The 16,458-nt window shown below is 41.1% G+C and overlaps 1 protein-coding gene across 1 annotated transcript; it reads left to right on the forward strand.

Moving 5' to 3' along the window:
- socs6a (suppressor of cytokine signaling 6a) lies at positions 1 to 7,179 on the forward strand. Its single transcript, XM_074622522.1, has 3 exons — positions 1 to 349; positions 791 to 864; positions 2,042 to 7,179. Exon 3 carries the CDS (start codon positions 2,168 to 2,170, stop codon positions 3,776 to 3,778), a length of 1,611 nt encoding a protein of 536 aa, XP_074478623.1. The 5' UTR covers positions 1 to 349; positions 791 to 864; positions 2,042 to 2,167; the 3' UTR covers positions 3,779 to 7,179.
- The last annotated feature ends 9,279 nt before the right edge of the window (positions 7,180 to 16,458 follow it).

Consider the following 16,458-nt stretch of genomic DNA (forward strand, 5'->3'; position numbering starts at 1 on the left):
ACAATTCAACAGGCAACAAAGGAAGAAAGGAAGAAGAGGCCGTGAGCTACAATAAAGTGTGAGCCAACCTGGACAGAAAGAAGACACCTTATTGTGTCATAAACCCGCACGTTTAGAGAAAGAAGAACCAACAACCCGGCCTGACATGAACATGTTATAACACTGTCGTTTGGGAGCAGAGAGCTGACTAAAGAGGAAGGGGATGTTTTCGACTAGCAGATGCTAACAAAGCTAGCTGATTGACCTAGCTAAGCTAACATTAGCCAACACTCGTGAAGGAGGTTCGTGTTGTTACAGGACACATGCCAACACCTCTTGGTTATTTTGCAAAATAAGACGAGCAGACCTGGTAAGACACAATATAATGTGCATGTTTAATCAATGTTTACAGATTTGTAGCTACTTTGAAAGTAGACATGCTAACAAACTAGCATGTTAGCATACAAAGCAAAGCCAACACATGTTAAATAGGGCAAGTTAAATGTTATATTTAACATCCTTATTTTGCTTTTTATGGGTTTAATAGTTAAAATGTACCAGTTAAATGGTAGTTGTTGCAGATTGTTTCAAAATATAGTCATTAAAGTGACAAATAGCTAAGCTACAAGGCATGCTGTTGTGTCAGTAGGCCTCTCCAGGTCAGGACAAACCTTGCTTTATTTCTACATACTTTGTGTTTAAGTGACTGTATAGGTACATTTTATGCGTTATTCTTGTATAAAATTAAGTGTAAAATCAAGACATGAAGAACTTTTTTTTATAATAGATCTGGCTTTTGTTTTTTTCCCAGCATCAAATGAAAGGTGGTGGTGGAAGTGGAACTTGACCCATCACAACTGAGTCACCATTTCCCTGCACATAATGGTGAGTAATCAGATTGCAGCTGTCTTGATTATCAAGCAGCTTTTATTTTAGGTGCTCTAGTAGTCGAAGTGGTCTCTAGATACTGTTTTAATGTTGGTTTGTCACAGCTCTTTTTATGACAGATGACAAAGCAATGAATGGATGTTATTTCTTTACTGTTACTATGAGGACTTTAAGACCTTTAAACATGCACTATCTGCAACCATCTTGGACTCAAACCACACTATACATCCTATATACCACTTTATAGACTGTACATATTACATTTATTTATTGATGTACACACTATGTTCACCCATTCACTCTATGTTTTATATCTCTTATTGTTTTTATAAATTTTGTATACCTTTACCTCTCCTGTGTTTCACTCTTTTTGCTGATGTTGCTGCTTTGACACCTGAATTTCCCTCCAGGGATTAATAAAGGTTCATCTTATTTCATAAAAGCCTGATTCTAATACAGTGTGGTCAGTGAATATTTGGACTGACACATTTTTCTAACGTGTGGCACTACAGCCGAGCACATTAGATTTATAATGAAATATTGACTGTGTGGGTTAAGTGCTGGCTTTATGTTATAAAGCTGTTTGTAGGTGTTAACATCTATATTGGGGAAACCATGTAGGAATTCTAGCCCCTATTGTATGGTCCATAGTAAACAATGCCGCAGGGCAGTGATGCAAAACATACATGGTACATGTCTCTAGATAACTGTTTTAATCTTGGTTTTGACAGAACTGTCATAGCTCCTTTTTATGACAGATAACAAAGCAATGAATGATTTCATAAAAGCCTAATTCTAATACAGTGTGGTCAGTGAATATTTGGACTGACACATTTTGGTCTTACATTGGGCTTCAGGAAATTATAATTTGCTTTTTTCATTTGTTTTTTTCCCCCGGATATTTTGTCGATCAAATGATTAATTGAGATCTTGTTTTCATTATTAATTCATGATGAAAGTAATCATTAGTTGCAGCCCCACCAGAGTTAATATAGCAAAAAATATTCACCGTCCAAATACCTGGGGACTGCACTAATTGACTGTAATGTACTGTACGGTTGTTGAGTTAAATCTTTTAAGTATGCTGTGATGTGTGTTACTTTCTGAATTTTTTATTATGTTGTTAATGGGCATAAGTCAATCTATCTATAATCTTGTGTTTTTTTTCCTGCAGGGTTTGATGGCTCCACTGTTTGCATGACTTGTTTCGTGCGGCCTGATGGGAGGACGCTGTGGATAGTACTTTCATCAGGATACCAGGAGAGCCAACCCATGCCCCCGCTTTGGAGGGCCTGTCAGAATGAAGAAGATAAGCCTTAAGACCATCCGCAAGTCCCTCAGCATAAAGGGCAAAGAGGAGGGTGACTTTGTCATGCTCCAGCAGCCCTCGGTGACTACAGAGTTTTCTAAGGAAGAGTCACTTTTTGGGGGCTGCTACACCAAAGAGCTCTCTGGCTGCGACCTTGGTGGTGAGGAGGACAAAGGAGGCCAGAATAAGGGCCGCTCAAAGAGCGAGAGCCTGATGGGATCGCTAAAGAGGAGACTGTCTGCTAAGCAGAAGGCAAAAGTGAAAGGCAGCTCCTCTGCCATAGGCTCAGTGGATGACGACGACAACTTCTCATCCTCTTCCGTGCCCATCAGCTTCAATGAGGTGAAAGCCCAGAGACCCCTTAGATCTGCATCCCTACGGAGTCACCATTATAGCCCCTCGCCGTGGCCTCTGCGGTCAGTCAACTCTGACGAGGCGTGCATAAAGATGGAGGTAAAAGTTAAAGCCATGGTTCACTCTCCCAGCCCGAGTCCCAACTTAAATGGTGTCCGGAAAGAATTTCATGATTTTCAAATGGAAGGGCTCTTTCCGGACCAAGCAGAATCCTTCAAGAATCTCCAGCAGACACAAAACGGGGATCTGCATCTAGATATTGATGAAAATGACGTGCCTGTGGTGCTGGGGTTGACTCCCCAGGACTACATCCAGTACACAATGCCTTTAGATGAGGGAATGTACCCAGAAGGGTCCCACTCCTTCTGCCTGGACAGCTCCTCTCCTATGGAGGTGGTGACTGAAGCAGACAATGGGTCCCTCCACACAGACCAGGGACAGGAGGAGCATGAACTGGTTAGTGGGATGCCTCCAGATCTCTTCATGGAAACCTCAGTTAATAGTCTTCTCATCGGTTCCGCTGGTTTGATGCTCCAAAGCTGTAGAGCAGAGGTCCCACCTCCCCTCTCTCCACTCCTGCCGCCCATGATAAGTAATGGACTTCTTCCGAGGACTTTTTCAGGGTTCAGCTCTTTGGACAGCCAGATGGCCGAGAGGGTAAGACACCACCTCAACTTTGACCCGCATACAGCTCCTGGGGTCAGTCGGGTGTACGACTCGGTCCAGACCAGCGGGCCCATGGTCGTCACCAGTCTGACCGAGGAGCTGAAGAAGCTGGCGAGGCAGGGCTGGTACTGGGGCCCCATCACGCGCTGGGAGGCGGAGGAAAAGCTGGTCAACTTGGCCGACGGCTCATTCCTGGTCAGAGACAGCTCAGATGACAGGTACCTGCTCAGCCTGAGTTTCAGGTCACAGGGCAAAACCCTCCACACCCGCATCGAACACTCCAACGGACGCTTCAGCTTCTACGAGCAGCCCGACGTGGAGGGACACACGTCCATCGTTGACTTAATCGAACACTCTATCAGAGACTCGGAGAACGGAGCTTTTTGCTATTCCAGGTCTCGCTTACCAGGGTCCGCAACCTACCCCGTCAGACTAACCAACCCAGTATCTCGGTTTATGCAAGTGCGCTCGCTGCAGTATCTCTGTCGCTTTGTCATTAGACAATACACAAGGATAGACCTGATCCAGAAACTGCCCTTACCTAACAAGATGAAAGATTATCTGCAGGAGAAGCACTACTGAGGACACAGAGATAGGACAGTGGTAGCAATTTGCACTTTTGTGTTCAGTTAAGAGATTTAAACAAGGTTTACAGACAACCACAGTTTTGAGACGATTGGTTCTGGTGGCTCTTGATTTGTGTCCAGGTGACTCTGTCACTGTTAAGTCCTCCATTCCACTGTTCTGGGTTTGTTTTTGCTGGTTTCAGGAGGCTCTGCTTCCAGAAACATAGGCCAGCAAATAATCTATAGAAGAGATATACAGCCAAGTTGTCTTAGTTGCATAGATTGAGTGCAGAACATTAGACATGCATTGGGATGTATGGTAAGTGTAACATCCAGCTGTGCAAGTAGAGCAGAAGTTGAGCCTGTAGGAAAAAATAAATTTCCACTCTGAATTTGAAAATTAATTTAACTTTTTATCCACCAAATTGTACATTTTAAAAGATGAAGAAAAGTATTGCTACAATGAAGTTTGTAAATCAGATGTTAAGCTCTCTGCAGACTGACCAATTTTGATCATCTTTAGCTTTTTATTACTTGTCAGATTGTGCATTATGAACCATCTTTTTCAGCGCGACCAGACTGCATTCGGCAAATCTGTGCAATTTGTCAAATCGCAAAGCTAGGCTTCATCGTATGTAACAAGTGATGATGGCCAGCCTATGATTTTCATATTAACCAGATTTTTGAAAAATGTACAAACTTAACTCCTTATCCAATGGATGCAGTTTCTTCCTCAGGTATTATCTGACTCTGTCACTGATTCTGTCATGTCATGCAGCTGACATACTACAAATACATTAGTGCATCAGTATGCATAGCCTAGTGCAGGCTTGATTTTTGAGTTTGTCATGCTTCCTACTTTCAGTTGTACAAACTTGGACATTAATAGAAATGGATGCGTATTGGTCAAACAAAAAACTCTTAACACTAACCTCAGCACCATATCAATAAAAAACTAAATCAGAGTAACCAGGTCCACAACATTAACAACATTTTTCTGCAAAAGATGTCCAAAATGTGCCAGTCTGTGAGAGGGTTTAAACCGTTCGGTCAGAGAAAAAGTAACTTTAAATTGTACGGCTGCATGTAGCCATTATATAATGTGCAAGCCTAAAGGTACTGACGATGCTGGATTTTAATGTGCTGTTTATAGAAACGGCATCAAGTTGATGTATGAAATAACTATTTTACCGTTCAAATTTAAATCTTTCTGCATTAGGAATGTTACAAAAACTGCACCGCAGCTCAGGCCTAACAACTTTGTCACTATCTAATGCTTGTATGTGCATGTAGTAAGTAAAAGGCTTTACGACGGTCGATTAAGGGCACTGTAGAGTTACTCTAAATGAGGGAGGATGTCACGGTTATAGAGTATTGTTTAAGGCTGTTTAATGCACAATTACCATTTACCTTAGGCTGTTAATAAGTGAAGAAAATTGCCCTCAGTTAACCTACAACTGAAAAAAAACAGACCTCTAGTCAATTGCAATGAGCCGGACCCAGATCAAAAGAATCCCAGAAAATGTGTGAGCTTAGGTAAAAGGATTTGGGAAAGCCAGGGTTGAGTCCTCCTCGCCATCTCGGAGTGATGCCAGGGGTTTCAGCGTACAACAAAAGTTCCATCACAGCTGCATGGCATCGTTAGTGTCATATGGGTTTCAAGGACATTTAAAAAAAGCAATTTTTCGCCATTGCTTATTCACATTGTTCCCACACAGAGCTGCACTACCCCACAGATTGTCTCTACTTGGCTGTTTGTGCCAGAGTAAAGGGAAGAGCACACAGTATGCTACGCAAGTGCTTTATATGGATACTTTGACAGGGAATTGTGTTTTCACATTATGAATGAGCATCTTTTTTGACATCAGTGTCCTTTTTAAAAAAAGTATTTGGAAAATGGTCTCTCGGACAACTTTTGGTAGGTCGTTAGCGCATAGTTCTAGTTTTAGTTAGCTGGAAATGTCGGTGTCTGAGGAAGTTACCATGAATCTAGCACAGCAGAAATTAGATAGGAACTTTGAATGGTGTTGCATGTTTTAAAGACTTATAAAGCTTTGAGTTGTATAGGAATGAAGGATCTAGGTCGTGCGTTTGGCTGTGTAGAGGGATGTTTTTTTTTCTGTCACAAACATTGGCTCGACATTCTGTGTACAAGAAATGTATTTTTCTTTTTAGAATCCTTTTATGTGAGTTTTTTATTTTGTGACATTTGCCATCTGGGGGGATGGGGCTGTACAAAAAGGAATGTACGCTTTTGTTTGAGGTATCCATTTTTATCTGCCTGCAGACCAGTTTCAGAAAGCATGAGAATCGTAAAACGTCACATTTTTTGCACTTGAATAATTCTCCATTGACATGCTTGGATCCTCTTCCTGCCTAGAGTTTTTCCTTCAGATGGCAGTTTAAAAAAAGAAAAGAAAAGATAAAGTCACACATTTGTCCTTTTATGTGTTCATATAACTGTTTAGATTAAAACAAGATTGTTTTTGTCATATCTGTGGGATATAAAGGGTAAGGCACCAGCATCATATCAAAGCCTCTGCTAAATGCTCATTGGCTGTCAAGGAATGGGATCATGGCAGGAACGTGGATGTAAATTTGACTTTTTGTTTTGGGCTGTGTGTGTATGTGTTTCAGTTGAAATGTGAAAGTAAAATGTTAGTCTTTTTAATACAATGTTCTTTTAATTGCATTTCCATTTTAATTTGCAATTTGTCATCCGATTTTTGACAAGCAGTTTCATACGGTGTTGCTGCTGTGACTTTTTCTCAATACTTATTTAGTTCATTATTGAGCATTATTGCCTTCAATGTTTGATTCCAGAGGTTGAAGCTTGTTCAGACTGCTGAAGCATTTTGAATTAATAACAGCTGTTTAGCACTTAACAAGCTCCCAACGTTTTTTTTTTGTGCATCTCCGTGAGTGAAGGTGATTGTTTACAACACTATGTTTCAAAATGCCCCTCCCTTCCCCTCTTTGTTTACCCTCTCTCTCACACGAACATCTTGGTACAATTTGAAAAATCTTTTTATTTCATTTTTAATGTGTTATACACATTTGTGCTGCTTATGGATATGATTGCCTTTTCTTGTATTTAACAACGGGGAAAATAGAATGTCACCAATGTAGATGTATGTACACATAATGACATCTTGGGAGAGCAAAGCAGATTTGTAATTTGTTAACAACTGTAGTCGGTTAAAAGAGCATTAGTAGCGATTCGTAAAAACCCTTTGTAGAATTACCAGTTTACTCCAGTTTACATTGGTTGTCAACTTTCCAAAGTAGATGGTCTTTTTGTATTTTTCTTTTGGAAAAAAATCAAGTGATTTATTGCACACTTTGGATACAGTTCAAGAGTTTTTTGTATCTGCCAATTATAAATTATAAATAAAAAAACTATATTCTAAAAAAAAATCTTTGTACACTTTGTATGTTCTCATATGAAACTAGAAAATGTATTTCCTGCAGAAAATGTGTGTGAATGCTAAAAGCTGAAATTAATTGCAAAGCACTGCTCAAAATACAAAAATCTTAAAACTAAGGCTGTCAAAGTTATGCATATTTGTTTTAACGCCACAATTGTTTTTAACGCATTAAAGCAACTTGCGATTTTTAGGTTGTATCGGGCTCAGTTTTAAAGCAAGAGTAAAGATACTGCCATCATATGAAACTAGAAAACCTAAGGAATCTGGTACCAACCATGTCATACTAGCTTGTCGCAAAGGAAGCTCAATGATGCTCCAAACTATCACGGTTATTTAAAAAAAAGGGTCCCTTGACCTCTGACCTCTAGATATGTGAATGAAAATGGGTTCAATGGGTACACACAAGTCTTACCTTTACAGACATGCCCACTTTATGATAATCACATGCAGTTTGGGGCAAGTCATAGTCAAGTCAGCACACTGACACACTGACAGCTGTTGTTGGGCTTCAGTTTGCCATGTTATGATTGAGCATATCTTTTTTTATGCTAAATGCAGTTACTGTGAGGGTTTCTGGACAATATTTGTCATTGTTTTGTGTTAATTGATTGCCAATAATAAATATATACATACATTTGCATAAAACAAGCATAATTGCCGACTTCCATGTTGATAAAAGTATTCAATACTTGACAAATTTCCCTTTAAAGTACATTTTGAACAGATTAAGAAAAAAAAATTAATTTGCGATTAACTATGAACAATCATGCAATTAATCGCATTAAATATTATAATCGATTGACAGCCCCACTTAAAATGCATTGCACTACACTCCTGAAAAACTGAATTGTGAAACTGGCATAGTTGAAAGCTGAACTATACATGACCCAAAAAAAGCTAAGAGCTGAGATACTTCGTTAGAAAAGCTGAAAGATAAACTAATACTGTCAAATGGTGGAAGTTGAAATGAATTCTCGTTAGACAGAAAGTAGTTTTTTTCTGAACAGCATTCACACTGACAAAAGCGTTACCGTCATCACTCACATTGCACTAGCTTAAGCACCTCGCATGCAGAGTTCACCATGCCAAAGCTTGGAGTCAGTGATGCACACGACGAGAGCCTGATCATGCTTGCAGTCGTGTTATTAGACAAAATCATGGAGGTCTCATTGAATTTCTCTCCACATTGGGTACAAATTGGCAGCTAATCCCAGAGCTCAGGTTGCCTAATTTACAGAGACAATCCAGGCGGTCTTTAAATACAACCGAGTGAAGCGGAGACTCTGGGGAAAGATTAGCAGCATTTTCTACCGTCCTCGCTTTGACTTCACTTTAAGTCGACTCTGGAGAAACATGGGTGAGTTCCTGCTCTGTAGCAGAAGATGGGGGTGGGGTAATGGTGTCAGGTTTGGACTTGGATCTGCTGAAAACACGGCCTGCATGGCGATGAGGAGGTAGGCTTTGTTAACTACTGTGTCTGACAGGCCTCTCCAGGCATCTGAGGTGAAGATACACAACTGTTTACTCTCTCTGCCCGGTTCCGGATGATTTATTCATGGCACACACTGGTGGTCGCATGTCATATGGAGATGCCTCCATTATAAAAGGACTCATCTCTTGCCTTCCACTGTTACTTTTTTTGAATTTGCAGCTTTTCAAACTGTTTATACTCCGAATTTAGTGGGAGAGATTTTTACTTTGCTCGGAGAGTGCAACTTGTCATGACGTGACACGGCATCTCAGCAGGTTTTGAATTTGCAAACATTGTGATATTCAGCCGGCTCGCTTTGCCACTTCGTACCCAGGATGTCGCCTACTTACCCAGAGTGCTTCTCTTGGCTTTGAAGGGAAGCTGTCAGGTGACAATATGTCAAATCGGTTGCTGTTTCAGCAAACATTAAAATGAAACAAGTAAAAATTTCAGCATATTTTGTCACCTCAGTTTAAGTCTTATTAACAATTCATGAGATGCGACATGCACAGTTTGTCCTGGCATACTGTAAATCTGGGCCTTAGGAAAGATTTTTGACAAGAAATCCTACATATGTTTATTAACAACTATAGCCATATAGAAGTAGGTCTTGTGTCAGTCTGCTTTGGATACAGTGTTATTTGAATGTGAAAAGGTACGTATAGGGATTTCGGAGACTGTATTTTACCTTAAAAGAATAGTAGGAAATACGCATATAGACTTGCCAAGAGACAGTTGAGTAGCTTCATATTTATCATACAGACATGGGAGGGTAATGATCTTATCTATCTCTCAGTAAGAATGCAAATAAGCGTATTTCCCCAAATTTTGAATTTCTTTTTTTTAAACCTGCAATAACTTTGTTTGGGGCTGCAGAAAACAAATTGTGAACTCAACAAACAGTTGCTTACTTATACATACAGAGGTTACAGTGCAACATATTTATACATCATTCATTTGTCAACATCAGTCCGTGGCCACCTGGCAAATGTAAGTCCAATAATAGTCACTCTCTTTTAGCTCTGTTTTTGGTCCCCACCTTCTCCCGAGGGAAATATCTGGCTCTTTAAATAAAGAAACTGAAGGTGACCGTCAGTAATGGCCCCTCTGCTCTGGAACTCCCTGTCTGAGGATTTGAGACTCAATCTTTTAAATCACTTTTTTAATGTTATAGCTTTCTACTTTTTTATATTACTTTTGGGTATTTTATTTCGATTTTAATTTGTGTTGTTGTAATTGTCTGATTTTATTTCATTGCAGTCCTGAAATGTTTTTTTGTTCCTGTTTCAACCTTGTAAAGGAATTTGGAATTTTGTTTTGAAAAAGGTTGTATAAAATAAAGTTTATCATTATTAATAAATACTCCACTATGTTCACCAGCTAGTAGCTGTCTGTCTGGGCAGGTTTGGTGCTGAGCACGTACTACCGCGTGCAGTTGGTTTTTAAAGCTTTTTTTTTTTGTTGCTGAAAACAGCTGGCTTCTGCGGCAGAGAAGGACTTTACGAGAGCGGTGACAGTGAACCTAAACAGTAAAGTTGCGGGCCAGACAGATTAACAATGAGCTGAAACTCACTATAAAGCTCCATAAAGCCGAAGGGAGCTGCAGATCCCGGTGTTTATTCTCCGTAGGTTCATCACTGCAAGCGACCCCTGTTTTCACATTGTCATTTGATACATTGTTATTATAAAAATATTGATTATAGCTGCTTTACGACCTTGTTACAGGAGGCATCTGACCTGCTTGTTTATTTTCGGTGGTGGGACTGCCTCTTATTTCCATTTGGATCATGCACCGTGCCTAAAAATTGTAAGTCCAAAACATGAATAAAGTCAAAAGACAGCATTTGCGTTTCTTTCAGTGCATAATGTCGACACAAAAGTGCTCATTTGTGAGCAAATTTCCTCTCAGTGTGGCTCTTAGTTTGAAACTGTTTACTCTGGAGAATCCATCCATCACATGTCTGCTGTCGCAGATTGATGATGCATTCCCGCCATCTGGTGCGCGGCGTGGTGCACCCATTTTTCACCTACAAACAGGGATGATGTTGACAGCTTGAATTAGCCGGCAAACATATATATCGCTTTAAATTGTCATGCCAGGGAAACATCGGTGGGTCTAGCTGGTAATGATAAAGCCGAGGTTACCCGCTGGCAACAGATGTCTTTCGGCCCAGAGTGAAAGGTGCGGCTCTATTAATGCTTGTGATCTCGTGCCAGCAGTGCCACGCACCACTGAGACCCTCTCCTTCTCCATCTATCATGCATTAGATACCTCTGAACCCCAATTAGCCCTGTTAGAGAAGGGACTGCCTTCATCATTATCAGGTCCCCACTGAAACAACAGCTCATCGTGGCATTCCTTGTGATCATTCTTCACAGTTTCCTATGTATTCGTGGAGTGCCTGTTTGTTGAAGTTCAGCTTGGTAGCTACCACTTATGTATGTCTCACACTGTCAGGCTGTATGCCTCCAGATCAAAAACGCCTTTCATCACGGCCCTCCCTCTAAAAAGCGACATCTCTCCCACACCAAGCAAAAATAGAATTTAGCAAACAAAGTGGTTCAAACTGTGAGCACATAGTTACCAGTCTCAGTCGCTCCTTCAGGAAAGAGCAAGCACTTCGGGATTCTCGAGAAGAGAGCGCGCTTAATGACCAGAAAATGGCCGATCCAGATGGCCTCAGCTCCGGGGGTGTCAGCAAAGAAGAAGCTGGCAAGTTTGATGTTTGATTGATAATCTGTCAAGAAAATCACTGTGAGGCTCTTTCGTGCTTCACTTTATGTGTGATTAATAACGGATTTTTGTCAACTATTATGTTCTTTGTGATATTATTTGACAGCAGGAGGAAATGTAAACATGAGCTACCTATAGACTGTCAGGAAGACGTCTTTATAATTACGAATGGAGACACAGGCTTTGAATGATAATACAGGAATAATGTGTGTTTATGTGTGTGTGCAGTTTGCTTCCAGTGCAGACTGAAGGCCAAGGGGAGCCGTGAGACGGTCATAATTATGCCATTAAAAAGAGTGACATCTGGAACTTGGGGGCCATCGAGTAACACACCTCCTTTCCCTCCTTTGCCCCCTGTGACAGACGATCCACTCTCATCCCCCAACAATCTGCCCATCCCTCACACTGGAGAGCGAGAGGGGTGTGTGTGTGGATGCGGCGTGGTGGTGGGGGGAAGAGGGGGGAGTGAACAGGTGGCGGCCATCAGGAAATGGATGGGGAATGTTTTGAATGGGAAACTTGCCTCCATTCCTCACGGAGTACCTGGGTGTCTGCCCTTCACCGGTGGTCCAAGAGGCACAGCGAGGATGGGAGAGATGAAATGAGAACAGGTGGTGGTTTGTCGTTTAACGAGGAGTGGAGTTCCCCTGTAGATCTGAGGAGGCGCAGCCAACAGAGCGGCATGGACTACCCTACCCTACTGCTCGCTACGTCTCAGTGGGCGTCACGCTGCATCCGAAACAAAAGAGCTTTACACTGTACAATGCTGGTTTTGAATTATTTTGGCTGCTGCAAAATGGATCCATATTACCAAAGAACAAATAAAGTGCTCTGCACAGAAGACAATGTGTAATTAATGACACGCAAGCCTCCAATCTGTTTTGGGTCAAGGGCCAAGCTGCCGTCATTTTGTACTTTGATTGAATTGCGTATTGTCACACTCCCCACCACTCTTTGAACTGCCACTGTTCCACAAGGGCTCCCTCAACTGAGATGTTGCATGGCAATTAACAGCACCCCCACCTCCAAGTGTGCATTACTCAGCAGGGCCCCGCACCTCCTCTGCAGCCGTATCTTTCTAATATTCTCCCCACATCCTTTCTCCTGCAACACCTAAATGTGTCGGCGATACAGAAGCTCAGGCCCTTTTTGAACCTCCGGTGCAATGATGAGCTCAATCTCTCAGTCCGCCACACCTCTGGTTACACGGCACCTGCCTGCCACACAGCGAGCGTCCTCAGTCCATTGTAGCTGTAAGAAAGAAAGGCACCCTAATTTTCTCTGCGTATATGCTGCCATCCGTTCTTTATTTGATTACATCTACCACGCAATTAAGCCAGAGTTGTAATTTCTCATCCTGGATGTGATCTTTTCTCAAGTAAAATGGGTATCCATCATTTTTAAGTCTACGTGACAGCGAGGCTCATAGATTTCACCTCCTCAGTCACAGCTTCAGGACAGCTGCATTTAGTCTAATCACTGAGACGTATGCTAATTGTGCTGCTGTACATCAGCTGCTGATATTCATCAAAATATCAAAAGAAAAATAAATTCTTACGAGAGCTTTTGAGTAGCAATGTGTAGGGAAAAACTAAAATATTGTTGTTTGTTGTTGCATCCCATTCATTAGAACATTCTGAGTCTATTGAATATACTTTCCTCAACTTTTCATAATCTATGTAAATGGTTTATATATATCATAGCCTGTCTAGTGTTCCATTTACACATACCCAAGAAAAAGGTTTGAAATTTTGACAAGCTTGTTTACCTTAAAGGTGCAGTGTGTAGTGTGGCGGCATCTAGCGGTGAGGTTGCAGATTGCAACCAACTGAAGCTTCTCCCGTGTGCCAAGCGTGTAGGAGAACTACGGTGGTTGACGCGAAATTGTGAAAATGTGAATGGTCCTATCTAATGCCAGTTTACTGTAGAAACATGGCGGCTGGCTTCGTGAAGAGGACCTGCTCTGTATGCAGATATAAACGGCTCATTCTAAGGTAGCAAAAACACAACAATTATTATTTTCAGGTGATTATACACTAAATAAAACATACTTATTATTATTATTATATTCCATTTCTGCGAATAGATTCCGCTAAATGCAACACACTGGACCTTTAATGTAAAATCTCAAGAAATAGTAAACAATGGATGATACTGAAAACTTGCATGATTCATATCTATAAGGGGGTACCCTACCTCTTTTTCATTGCTTCAGCTGTATACTCAAGATAATGTTCTAAGTCCCTGTGGTATTAAACTTAAACTTAACTTAACTTGACTTAACTTAACTTGTGGTTTTTAGCCATGCTAAACCACGGCATGGCTCTAGGGTTGGCAATGTTGGCCTGTTGGTCGGTCAGAAGAACTACCACTTTGGTCCAGACTGAAATATCTCAACAACTATTGGATGGATTGCCATGAAATTTGCTACAGACACTCAAAACTCCTTGGACGATAAATTCGAATGACTTTGGTAGTCCTCAGACTTTTCCTCTAGAGCCACCAGCAGGTCAACTTTTTTTTTTTACTTATTCTGTTAAATAGCTCAACATCTGCTGAATGTACTGGCACAGGCATTCATGGCTCCCAGATGAACCTGTATCCTGATGACTTTGCTGATCCCCTGGCTTTTCTTTTAGTGCCACCATGAGGTTGACATTTTTTGTTTTTATTGAAATAACCACCGGATGGATTACTGTGCAATTTGGTTAGAGATGTGCACGGTTCCCAGACGGTGAAGTGTAATCACTTTGATCCCTGACCTTTCATCTAACGCCATCAATACGTCAAAATTCAAACCCTTTGGTTTATGAGTAAATACCGTAAAAAATGACATTCCCATCAACCTCAGCTTTGTTTAGTGCTAATTAGCAAATATTAGCATGCTTACATTCTAAACTAAGATGGTAAACATGAGAAACATACCTGTTTAACATCAGCTTGTAAGCATTATGAACATGTTACCCTCTCACCTAGATAACACAAGAGATAAGAGGGAAAAATATGTTGTTTTTTTGTGATTTGGTTGTGCCTGCCCTTTAAAATATGGTGTTTATCCTCTGTGTACACACTTTCGTCCCCTCTGATGGAGGAGATCAGAGGAGCAGGCTCTATCTCTAACATTGATGTAAATCTGAACAAGCACACACGGGTAGCTGGCTTGAAAGTGGGCCTGGAGGGAAGTCTTTTAAAATCAGATCCAAACTGAAGGAATTGTGAGGAATATTGGCCAGTGCCCACTTGTAGATATACAGCACGAGTGCCTCTCCTCATCACCAGCTGATTTCTTGTTATTTCCATCTCATGTTTGGGTATTAATCAGCACTTTAATGTCAGATACTATGAACAAAAGCTATTAGGAGGTATGATGGGATCCGAGGCAGACCCAGTCATTATCTGAATCATGACTCAGGTCATTTGAGTTGATCTCCTCACTGGTTACATCAGCTAATCTTACTGACGTTGTCTCCAGCCAGCCATTTATTGAGCCCGTCCGTCTGTCATCCCCGCAGCCACGTAGACCCCGCTCGAAATCCTTCAATCCCATTAGGCTTTGCGAGTATTTCTTTGCCCAACGTCTGCCCAGAACAACTCAAATAGAGTTGTCCTGAATCTGTCCTCTTCTTCTCTTCTTCCAAAAAAACAAACAGCAGCCCGAGAGAAAGGGCAAGTCCCTTAAATACACCGTCACCATATAAAGATGCTTAATGCAACATGACACAGTAAATGAAATACTCATTCATAATTCAGGATTCCGTTTTTTTAATGGGTGACTCCCAGTCCAGTAATACAGTGCTCCCTCAATTGTTTCCAGTTTGTAAATAATGTAAATGCAGTGTTGATGAGTAGAAAGTGGCCATGGGCCATGCAATAGTAATGAAGACTGGGAGCACGGGCTCAAGCAGAACTGAGATAATTCTGTTTGAGCAGGACGGTTAAATATCCACAGCTGTCATTAGACACATCTACGGGGGATGTGCTCGGATAAAAGAATGTGTTCCTTTATTTATTCATCTCACAAACTGTCAGGGGCTCTAAAGACTTGTACGTTTGCTTAACGTCAGGGTGCAAATGAAGAGAAAATGCTTTGAGTGAGGTTTGATGGGAAACATAATTTGCTGATGGCACACTCACAGAAATGTAAATTTGAGTGTATGTACATAATGGTGCAAAAATGGTTTTGGCATTTATGACTCAGCACGTACAAACCTCAGTATAAGAATCATTAAAGTGGCAGTAGGCAGAATATTTTTGGGCATCATTGGGCAAAAATTCGGTAATAACCTTTCAGCATATTGTAATTCAAGTGTTCTGAGAGACTTCTGCACCTCCTCATGGCTCTGTTTTCAGGCTTTAAAAAATCAAACCCGTCACGGGACACTTTAACCAATCACAGGTCATTTCAGAGGGAGCGTTTATAATGAGCGTTGCTATTGGCTGTGCTACGGCTGGTGGGCGGTGCTTGGTATTTACTCAACTGTTCTCAACATGGATGCATTGATGCAAACATTTGAGGCGAGAAAAATAGGCATTACAGTAACAGAATATTGATTCATATTTGATCAGCGTTGCCTAGTTTGACTGTTTGGTCGGAGTGATTGACAGCTGCTCAGAGACGGCAAGACTCCAGCTCGGCTCTGATTGGTTGTTTTCCTCCAGTCTGTGAAATCTTGCAGATGCCATTAGGAGCACCGGAGGACACAGAGGCACGTGATTTTTTTCAGATTACCTGTCTCATGCTCGTTTTTATAAAAATAACTTTTTTAAAAATCATATTTGCTCCTTTTCTACCCATTGCAGCTTTAATTACGATACACATAAAGATATAAACTCAAAAATGATTTCTTTGGCCCAACAGCAAATAGTTGAACCTTTTTTATACAACATTTAATATAGAAGCCCTTCATCTCTCTTTGCTCAGGTCTCAAAAGGTCAAAGCAGCCTCTTGAATCAGAATCGAATCCACTAAATGTTGCGCTGATTGAACATGATGAGGAAAATTAGTGCTCCTGAAAAGTGTTTCCTGTTTGAGTGAGAGCTTTAAGAGACATGGAGTGGCCTTT

This window comes from Sebastes fasciatus, chromosome 21, assembly GCF_043250625.1.
Source record: "Sebastes fasciatus isolate fSebFas1 chromosome 21, fSebFas1.pri, whole genome shotgun sequence".
NCBI classification, from domain to species: Eukaryota; Metazoa; Chordata; class Actinopteri; order Perciformes; family Sebastidae; genus Sebastes; species Sebastes fasciatus.

Bases quoted from the DNA above. Each gene is read 5' to 3' on its own strand.
- socs6a (XM_074622522.1), top strand. From the start codon at position 2,168: ATGAAGAAGATAAGCCTTAAGACCATCCGCAAGTCCCTCAGCATAAAG.